This window comes from Crocuta crocuta, unplaced genomic scaffold (assembly GCF_008692635.1).
Source record: "Crocuta crocuta isolate KB4526 unplaced genomic scaffold, BGI_CrCroc_1.0 scaffold39, whole genome shotgun sequence".
Lineage (NCBI taxonomy): Eukaryota > Metazoa > Chordata > Mammalia > Carnivora > Hyaenidae > Crocuta > Crocuta crocuta.
In genome coordinates, this window is record NW_027533334.1 from 807,082 (window position 1) to 818,145 (window position 11,064).

Here is an 11,064-nt window from a genome sequence, read left to right on the forward strand (position 1 = left end):
GTTGGGGTGCTGGGGGCTGCGGGTGGGGGGGGGGGCCGCAGGAGTGGGGGGTGGGTGGGAGTTGGGAAATTTTGCAGAGGAGAGGAAAGGCAGGGCGAGGAGACCAGTCAGGGAGCAATGCTAGTTAGACTGCGGCTGTAGTCTAAGATGATGGAGTTTGGACCTAGGAGGGAAGATACAAAGTGGGAGAGGAAAAACAAGAGTCTAGAATTACACCAATATTTCTTGGCCTGAACATCTAAAAATGGGGCTTCTATGAACTGGAATGCTAATACAGCTTAATGTATGATTCTTCCCATCATGCTAAAATGTATTAACATGTTAATTAGTTAATATATATAAAGCACTTAGTATAGTGCCTAACACCAAGTCAGTCCCTCCTATGTAAATGTTTGCTGTTGTTACTAATAAATTGAGATAGGAAAAATTTTAAAGCCCTGTATTTTATTAAACGGGCAAATGTTCATGTTAGAGTTACAACTTATGGTCTCTGGAAGTCAAGTGATTGAAATGAGAAATTGAAAGACTCTCCATTGGCAGGGACAGGAAAGGAAACGTGATTTTCAAGTACTAACCAAATTCCATCTCTGTGAATTCTCCTTTTTACATCTGCAAGTGCCTTTAATACGGCACCTCTTTCTTTTCTTTACTCTGGCCCTTTGAAAGTATTCCTACCCTCACAAACAACACACACACACACACACACACACACACACACTCTAACTTTTAAAAAACAGCCTGTGTTAAAACACACTATCACTCTATCTTCACTATTGCAATGGAATTTACATTAAGCAGTACTATTTTAAGTACCATTGAAGTTCCCTCTGTTTTGAAGAAACAGCAATTACATTTATCTTTTACTTAATATTAAGCTCTTGAAACTGTGAAAGCCAATAAAATAAAAGTATGAGAGAATGCTGAAACACATGCAAATATCCTAAACAGTTTAAATGAAAATAAAACTCTTTTGGTTTCTATGCAACGGTACCTATGTTCTTCTATGCAGTTAATTTCTCATTGGTGAATTGTAGATGAAATTTCAAGCTGAAAATATTTGAAGTCCATTTTATGGCAGGAAAGGGGTCCTGACTATGGCAGTAACTATGTGACTCAATTGATTTTGTATCATTTTGTATCATTTCCCCTTCCTGAATATTTGGAACCAGAGAGTGGGACCCTTTCCACAATTACTATTAGGATTCATAGTAATTTTTTCAGTGGGCATTAGCTTATACCTAGAAGTTTCTTTCTGTGTAAGGTAAAGCTCTATTAAAATGTATGTTCATGTGAAAATTCCATTTTAGTTTACGTCTTTATGTATAACAGCGCCTGGTAAATAAATAGCACTGGGGACCAACAGACAATAAACTAGGGTTTGGTTGCTTTGACCAGACCAAGAAATTAAAGCAAACAAATGCAGAAAGATACTAACTTCTGGCAATCAATCCACCATGTCTTCCTCCAAAAGTCAAGGGAATTAGACAAAATTCTTTATCATACAATGATTCCCAAACCCACTGTTAAACATACTTACATTTTCTAAAGCCAAAGAAGCCTTACTGTAATTTACAGATCGATTTGTCTCTTAAGTGGAAGGAACAAAGATAGGAAAGGAATTTGGGAATCTAAGTAACTCTTTTATTTTTAATGCCACGGAGGTGCTGTGGGCTGCGGTTCTGCTAATTCAATAAAGGCTACAAGCTCTCAGAGACTGGCACGCATTCAGCAGGGGGATTCAAAAATAACTAGGACTCTGATTGCTGGAAGTTCTCTGGAGAGAGGTCTCCCAGTGCTCCTTCTCATTCAGACAGTGAGTTAATGGGTCCTCCTATCATTATTTCCAATGATAATTAAAATGTAGAGCTCACTCTCTTTAGTTTGGGGCAAATTCCTTAATTTCTTCTTTCTTCCTCCTTCCAATTTCCACTTACACAGAAGCTTGTCTAACTTTTTTTTTAATGTTGATACTTAAAATTTATTAGTAAATAGTATTTCATGGTTTATAAAGTACTCCCATATACATTTCATATTCAATAGTTTTACTGGTTCAATTTTGTTTTCACAACTTGTCTTAACAATTCGAGATGAAGAAATTATTCATGTTATTCATATTATTTGTTCTTTAGATGTATAACTTTATTTTATGTATGTATGTATGCATTTTGAGAGAGAGAACACAAGCAGGGGAGGGGTAGAGACAGAAAGAGAGAGACAGAAAATTCCAAGCAGGCATTGTGTTGTCAGTGCAGAACCCGACATGGGGCTTGATCCCATGAACCATGAGATCATGACCTGGAGTCAGACCCCTAAGCAACTGAGCCACCCAGGTGCCCCTAGATGTATAATTTGAAGCTCTGAGAACACTTACTGGATCACTAAGTAGTCATAGTTTTAAGGGACAGAACCATAACTTGAACCCACATCTTTAGTTTTAAAAACATGTACACTTTCCATTTCACTACAGTTAAATTTAGGTAATTAATGTACTAATAAAATTCTCTGAGTATTTTCCAGAGGTTCTCAATCAAAACAGTTGGCTCTAGAACAGGTACAGCCACAGTGCAAGGGAATCAGGGTGGAGGAAGGTGAGGGTGAGAATAGAGGTGAGGAGAGAATAAACTGGCGATGGATGAGCCACATACCAAAAAAAGAATACTCTTCAACTGTTGGAATGTGAAACACACAGCCTTTAGCATATTATGCAAGTACTAGATTTATCTATACTTTTGCCGCCATATTTTATACCCAGAACAGCATGCCTTATCAGATGCACCACCAAGTTTAAAAAATTAATTAAACCATGCCAATTAAACCATGATACACCACTGATCAATTTTAAAAAGTTAAAATGGGGGGAGGGGAGGAGGGAAGGCAGATCTTAGAATCAAAGAAATACAGTATTGGTAACTGCAGAGGGTACGAAAATTCTGAAAATAAGTCAACACAACCTTACTAGACAATCGATAAGCATTTATTAAGTGCCTCTGGGTGGGTACAATGAAGCAAAATGCATAATCTAGGTGAAGAAGCTTAAGTGCTGTATATGAAATATTAATTACTATCCTTCAGGCTCACAGTGTTGACCACTGCTAAAGAAAACAGATCCATTTGTGCAAAAAGATGTCTTAGTGTGCAAGCATCAAGAGGGTACATGGTAAAGAAAGGAGGAGGAGGAAGAGGAGGATAGGAGGAAGCAGCTGAGGGAGGCGAGGATGGCCTGGAGCAGAGGTAGAAGAATGGAGGAGGGATCTAATTTCAGGACCTTCACTGAAATTCAAAGGTGGTCTGAACCCAGTCTGTACCGGCTCTCCTGATAGCTTCATGTCTAATACTGAAGATTTTTCCATTCCTGCATATTTTTTAAATCATGAAGACTGAAAACTAGACACTTTTAGTATTTCTCAAATTTGAACTAAATGTAATGATTAAATGTTGGGCAATGCTTGGAAATTAAATCTGGTTATGACTGGTTATCAACTTCCTTGATGACTTAAAAGCTTTAGAATTTGTGATTAAAATTAAAAAGTTGTTTGAGCTGAAACTAATCATCTAAATATTTTACTTGGGCATTTTGCACATATCATGATTACCATCACAAAATCTGTGTGCTGAACTGGAAAAATGAAATTAGATTGTTTCTAATTAAAAACATTTCTGTTTCTGTAATAAGAATTTCATACATAAATTGCCCTATAATATGAAATAATTACTTTTGAAATTACTCAAATAAAAAGATACTCAACCTTTTAGCTGTGCATTATGCTCATGAATTGATTACTAACTTGAAAGAGATAATATCCTCAACATCATTAAATCTCATGACTAAGTGGTAAACTATATTTTACATTCTTATGTTGTCACATAGTTGCTGTGATTGAGGAAAAACTAACCTAGTAATGGTAATTACTTCTTTAGAAAGGCAAAATTATAAATAAATAATAATGCAGAGCAATTTCATTTTTAAAAGTCAATAATGAATTCCATCTGCTGCGTGCCATTAAAAATCAAAGAGGTTACTTACATGCTTCAGATCTTTTTATGTCTTTATTCCTTCCATTTAAAAGTACAGGTCGATCCGTTATTTTGACTTGTTTGCCCAAAACTTAAAAAAAAAAGACAAAAATCTCCTATTTCTCTCCTAATTTCTCTGGAGCCCAGAGAACTTAAAGGAATAAAATGCTGGAGGAAAACAAATACATTTAAGCAAAGTGTTAAGCAGATGGTTAGGAAAGCCTAATGAAATGTATTAGTCTTTGAAAAACCCAAAGCAGTAGTGATAAATTTTAAGCATGTGACTTGATCACTATTATTACCAGAGCTGTGCACAATTTTTCCGTTAGGGGCAAGGTAAGACAATGTGGAAACCTTATAGGCAAACGATTTCCTGTGAATGCATGAAAAGAAGTCACTAACGATTTGTTATAAGTGGTCACTGGACATGAAAACAAACCCTAAATCACTATGTCTAAATCTATTTCTGGGAGCAACTCCTGATAGAATCATAGTCAGCAGCAGTACCTCTAGCAAATCAGGGACAAATAATGTACCTGCACCAAAAATCTTTTTTAGATCCTATATTTAGATTTAGTATTTCAGCACAGTTTACTTCTTCTGGACCTCCCCTATCAAACATTCCCTTTTGAGAGGCAGTAAACAATATTTCCTTATAGCTTATCTGGATTTTGAAAATATAGCACAAAGCCAGCCTTATCAGACTTTCCAAAATGACTTCTTTAAAGCTGAGAGCACTTACACATACCTTTGCGAGGGCAGAACATTTCTGAGGTCCTCCCTTCAAATCTACTCAGCCAGCAATATGCTGCTTTCAGGAAGAGAGGACAGGGATTGTGGTTCTGGTGCTTCCCTGGGTAATACAACACTTCCTGTCTGGGAGAGTGCCCTCTCCTCCCACCCGGTGCCTGACCTCTGGTGGCAGTGTGGGAGATTCAGAAGTTTCCGTTTCTGCACACAGGAAACTGTACCCGCCCTGTGACTGTGGACTTGCTCTTGGCTCACTGAATCTTTTGGAAATAGTGCCAGCATACTCCGCATAATATGTTACTAAGTTGACCCTACAAGTCTATCATGGAATAAGATAAAAAGAACTCGGTATCTAACTTCTGTACAGTTCCTTATCATAAAGTAAATCCATGGCATGACTACCTTTAACAAATCTCTATTATTTAGTCTTAATAGCACTGACAGGCAGTACAGTTGATAAGCTGGGTACTGACCTACCTGGTATTCTGTACCTTTAAAGAAATTTAAATGCTGCTGGCTCACTATCCAAACATAAGTTTCATTTTTCCCCAGAACCTCCAATTGCATCATGATACAGTATACCTTATATTAAGATCATGCTGTTATGGTAATTTCTTTCTGTATTTTTTCCCCAGTTAGGACAAGGAGAGAGTCCACTGCGACATCGATCATAGTGCTGAACACTTAGTAACTGAATGAATGGATAGTAGTCATAATAATTCTCTCCTTGTGATCTCTTAATATGCATTCCCTGTCAGCTCTATGAAAGTAAATGACAGCCTCAATGGCCTGACTTTCTCTGACTCCATGCTCATGTCCTTCAACTTCAAAATCCCGGAGAAGATTTTGGTGGATGCTTTTCTTAATTTTTATTTACTCCTGTCATCACATTTTTATGAGATGCTTCCATGCAACTCACTGAAATACACACACATAATTCTATATTTTATTTGGGAGTAGGAATCATGATCATAGAGTGCAAAAAATATCAACTCAGATCCTTGAAAATCCAAAGATTACTGGATGTCAAGACAGCTTCAGGAACAAGTTAAAAGATACAAATAAAAGTCACTGAAAACTGTGTGTGGAGTTAGGATGTGGTAATGAACTGACAATGGTATAAAGGAAGCAGAGTTCATAACAATGACACTATAGCACAGCAATAATACTAAGGTTTTGTATGCAATACTGAATCTATAGGCTTTGCCAAGTTCTGACAGTTCCATAATAAACTACTCATTGATCAGTAAAGTATCTCACCAGACCAATGATTTAGAGGGAACTGTTATAAACTGGCACTATGATTCATTTTCAAATAAAGATTTATGATCTCTGGCCCTCCCCCATGATCACAGGCCCACATGCTCTTTCTTTCTCTTTCTCTCTCTCTCAAAAATAAACAAACATTAAAGGAGAAAAGAGTTCTGGCAGTATTCTCTATGAATGCTATTCAATAAGATAACATATAAAACTTCTAGTAAAGTTCTTGGCATTCTGCTATAATTAGGTCCTTAATAGATATTAATTTTCATTCTTTCCCTTAATGACATGGCTGGCTTAAAGTAATGCTAATGATAACAGTGCTTTTCATATGTTTAACACTTTATCATTTACAAAGTGCTTCAGCTAATATTCTCCTGTTAGGCACACAACCACACTGGGAGATGCTGCTTATCCTCAAAAGTTTTGCCGAGTGAGCTATGTATAGAATATGACAGACTGTTTCCTCGCAACTTTAAGTGATGAGCAAAAAGAGGGGGCAGAAGTGTTTTGAAGATGCGCTCATATTCATCTTCAAATAATTTAGCATAGCTGCAGACTCTCAGGAAACAAGAACAGCACATGAAAATAAGGAAGGGATTGGTTCTTTTTTTTAAAACAAGACTTCTTGTCAGAAGAAGAAACACACACACACACACACACACCCTAAACAAAATATAAACACATGGTTTTCAACATCTGCATAATATGCGAAGGAGGACTTTGACATTTCTATATCTCACATAGATGGTAATGCTACCTATATTTGCATTGTGTTTGAATATGAACAAGAAAGCTACAGAAACACACATACATAGTCATATCAAACACACTTGTGAGTTGGTATATGACATGTGCCTATATAAGCAAATATCTACATCTATATATGTGCCATATCTACACAAGATACAGATTTCCCAATAGTTTGTCATCTGCTCTTTCTTACTGCCTCATTAGGAATCTGATAGGAGGTAGATGTGACTAACTCATCAGCGAAGTGTAGTTGTTTCAGGGTTTTCTAAGACCAACTCAATCCTTTAACTGTGTTTAGACCTGTCCATTAGGCATCTGATGAACATAGTTTCCTATGAGTAGTATGGCTCTTAGGCACTGCTTTCTCTCAGCTGTCCATCATCTTCAGGATCCAGGCTGCTAACAGGCTCTTATTTAAAAACACAGTAAAACCTTTAATTGTGGGTAACTTGTTCTGTGAGTGTTCCACAAGAAGAGCAAACATTTGTAATAAATTTTAACTTGGTAAACGAGCAATATCTTGAAATATGAATAGCATGTGATGCTGAATGTCACATGATCACAACCGAGCCAATGGTTCTCTCTGTGTCTCGCTGTGGGATTGTGGGTGACTGTCTCCCATGCTTGGATGCTCTGTCTCAGGATGTGGTGTTTGGCAGAAATCAGTGATTTTTTCAGAATGTTGGAAGGTGACCCCAATGGGCACTAGTGTATTTCTGTCACTTCAAAACATCTGTGGGCAGCCCTCTGCTTTTCCAGATAAGAGTAAGCTTAGGAATGCTGTGCTTCATTCTAGGTCTTTGGATAGGTTCCTTGTTAAAGTTGCACAAAAAGAAAAAGATTCCATTGAGCCAGTAGATAACAGTGATTCCATTAGTGATAAAGTCACCCTTCACAATAACCCTCCTCTCTCTAGTCTCCCTCACACTAGCCATGAAGGTTTTCAAAGGTAAGTGCAGGTTGCTTAATTTATTTTTCTTTATATTTTGTAATTTCTTTATTATTGTGTATTATATTACAGTATTGTAACCATTTTTATATGCATATTTTTGGGTTGAGGAACGAATCATCTGAGTTTCCATCATTTTTTATGGGGAAATTCGCTTTGATATGTAAGTGCTTTGGATTACAAACATGTTTCTGGAACAAATTATGCTCACAAACCAAGGTTTTAGTGTATATACTCTATTTTTATGGGGCACCTGGGTGGCTCAGTTGGTTGAGTGTCCAACTCTTGATTTCAGCTCAGGTCATCATGGTTCATGGGATTGAGCCCCACAATGTGTGCGCTCTCTCTCTCTAATATTTTTTATTTATTTATATTATATATATAATGTTTATCTATTTATTTTAGAGAGAGTGAGAGTTCACAAGTGGGAAAGAAGGGCAGAGGGAGAGGAAGAGAGAGAATCCCAAGAAGGCTCCACACTGAGCAGGAGCTCAATCCCATGACTGTGGGATCATGACTTGAGCTGAAATAAAGAGTCAGATGCTCAACTGACTAAGCCACCCAGGAGCCCCTATTCTAGATTATTTTTCTAGCTTAGTTTTTATTTTCCTAGTTTACTTTTCTTTAATGTTTATTTATTTTCGAGAGGGGAGGGGCAGAGAGAGATGGAGACAGAGGATACGAAGCAGGTCCTGCCTTCAGTACAGAGCCCAAGGCAGGGCTGCATCTCATGAACCTTGAGATCATGACCTGAGCTGAAGTCGGAGGCTTAACCAATTGAGCCATCCAGGTGCCCCTTTCCTAGTTTACTTTTTATGTTTTTTTATGTTCTTTACATTATTCCTGTTATTACAGCATATAGATTAATGAATTTATAGTAATGTGACTTATTTTTTGAAAGTATTTTTAAAATTTTATTATGGTAAGAACATTTAGCATAAGATCTATCCTCTTAAAAGAAATTGAGGTGTATAAAACATTATTGTTGACTATGATAATGTGACTTTAAATTCCCAAGTGTGTTGGTTTATTTTTATGACATGGATAAATCTGTTTGGTTACATCATCAGAGATTGTTCAAACTGAACTTTTTTTTTGAAGTTGGTAGAGAAAAGACCCTTTGCTAAAGGAAGATCTATGATAAAAACTCTTTCCAAGACTAGGGTAATTTTGGATTCATGTGATCTTTCCATTTATAGATGTTAATCGTCTGCAGGTAGGATTATAAAAGTACTTTTGCTAATATCACGTTACAATGCCAAGGATACAATCTTAACCTGAGATGGGAATTTTACTGGTAGTGTGCTCCCTTTTCAAAATGCACTCTGCAGAAGACCAGAAAGAACATTTTCCCTCTCAGGTGAAGTACTGAATGGGAAAAGAAATGGGGTCATGACGCTGAATGATGAATGGTGTCAGTTCTGAACTAAGATTCTCAAGGGGATAGATGAAGGAAAGACAATTTTCCCTGGTCCAGAGAAAATCCCTAGCTTCTTTCTCTAGGAGAAAGGTTACTTACCAAATATTTAACTTATTATTATTTTTTCTTAACAGAGGGGGTGTTCTCCAAAGAAATTTTGAACTGCTTATAATAGCACTTATCATTGGATACACAGAGGGTATTCTAAGTGTGAGGCTTCCTGGAAAAGAAATGCCTCACAAAACTTGCTGTAAGTTTAACATCCACAAAAGAGCTTTCACTAAAACAAATCAGGTAGCATGTAACAAAACTTAATGTGGTTTACTCAGCAACTACATGTATGAGGCAAGCCTGTGCTAAACACTGAGGTTACAGTGCTGATGCAGCCATCTGTTACACACAGCTTGCTTGCTTATTTATTTATTTATTTATTTATTTATTTATTTATTATTTTAGTGTTTATTTTTGAGAGAGAAAGAGTGATGGAGTGTGAGCCTGGGAGGGGCAGAGAGAGAGGGAGACGGTGAATTCGAAGCAGGATCCAGGCTCTGAGCTGTCAGCATAGAGCCCGACGTGAGGCTTGAACTCACAATCGTGACACCATGACCTGAGCTGAAGTCTGACACCAGCTGACTGAGCCACTGAGATATCCCTACACAGAGCCTTTCAAATTCTCTTCTTCCTCCTTGTGCACATACTTTATGACTAAGGAAAATTTAAAGTCTCTCTCAGTTCTGTACTTTTGGGAAACATGTCACGTATCAAGCAGGGAGCAAATTTTCCATTCTGTTCTTGCCTCCTGTTACATTGCTCAGCAGTCCACACTCAAGAGTCAGCATCCCTCCTGCTTTCTCTGGGCTACATCAGCTAACATAAGTGGTGCCGAGTGATGAACAGTTAAGGCTCTGGAGCCAGTCTGCCTGGGGTCAACTCTCTGTTTCTCCACTTTCCAGACATGAAGCCTGGGGTAAATTATCAACTTCTCTGTCTTTCAGTTTTATCAGCTGTGAAACCAGGATTTTAACATTTCCTACCTCATAGGGCTGCTATAAGGATTAAATGACTTAATACATACATGGTACTTAGAGCAGTACTTCTTGAATAGTAAGTACCCAATAAATACTAGCTTGTTAAATGATCATTATGAAGAGACAGCTATAAAAGCATGTGTAGAAATCTCACATATTGGCTGGCATGTCAAGATAAGCCATGTTTATACAACATTCTTTATAATGCAGAAATTTATTAGGATGAACTCTTCAAAACAAAGCTTGAATAAACAAACAAGAAAAAAAAAGCGGAATCAGACCTATAAATACAAAGAACAAACATGATGGCCTGAGGGGTGGGAGTGGGAGATGGGCAAAATTGGTGAAGGGGAGTGGGAGCTCTAGGCTCCAGTTATGGAATAAACAGGTTACAGGGATAAATGGTACAGCACAGGGAATACCATCAATGGTGTTGCAAATGCATTACACAGGGACAGATGGTAGTCACACGTGTGAGCATAGCACACACACAGAGTTGTTGCATCACTATGTTGTATACCTGAAACAGGAACATCATGTATGAACTATACTCAACATTTTTTTTAAAAGCTTTTCTCTTTTGGGGCGCCTGGGTGATTCAGTCAATTATGTATCTGACTTCATTTCAGCTCATGTCATGATCTTGCAGTTTGTGAGATCAAGCCATGCCTGGGCTCTGCGCTGACAGAGAGGAGCCTGCTTTGGATTCTCTCTATCCCCTCTCTCTCTCTATTTTTTAAATATAGTTTATTGTCAAGTTGGTTTTCATATAACATCCAGTGCTCATCCCAATAAGTGCCCTTCTCTATGCCCATCACCCCCTTTCCCTCTCCCCACCCCCATCAGCCCTCAGTTTGTTCTCACTTTTTAAATATCTCTTATGGTTTGCC

At 37.7% G+C, this 11,064-nt stretch overlaps 1 protein-coding gene across 3 annotated transcripts in view; it reads right to left on the reverse strand.

Annotated features, from left to right (window-relative positions):
- Window positions 1-11,064, reverse strand: part of OXR1 (oxidation resistance 1) — a 360,417-nt gene that overhangs the window by 110,936 nt on the left and 238,417 nt on the right. Inside the window, exon 1 of one of the 3 annotated variants that reach the window (XM_077748154.1) lies at window positions 4,763-4,811. The exons of the other annotated variants lie outside the window; for them this stretch is intronic. Within the exon in view, the coding sequence (XP_077604280.1) occupies window positions 4,763-4,781 (19 nt within the window). The 5' untranslated portion in view covers window positions 4,782-4,811. Of the gene's footprint in view, window positions 1-4,762; window positions 4,812-11,064 lie in introns of those variants that run through there. 3 annotated transcript variants of the gene reach the window in all.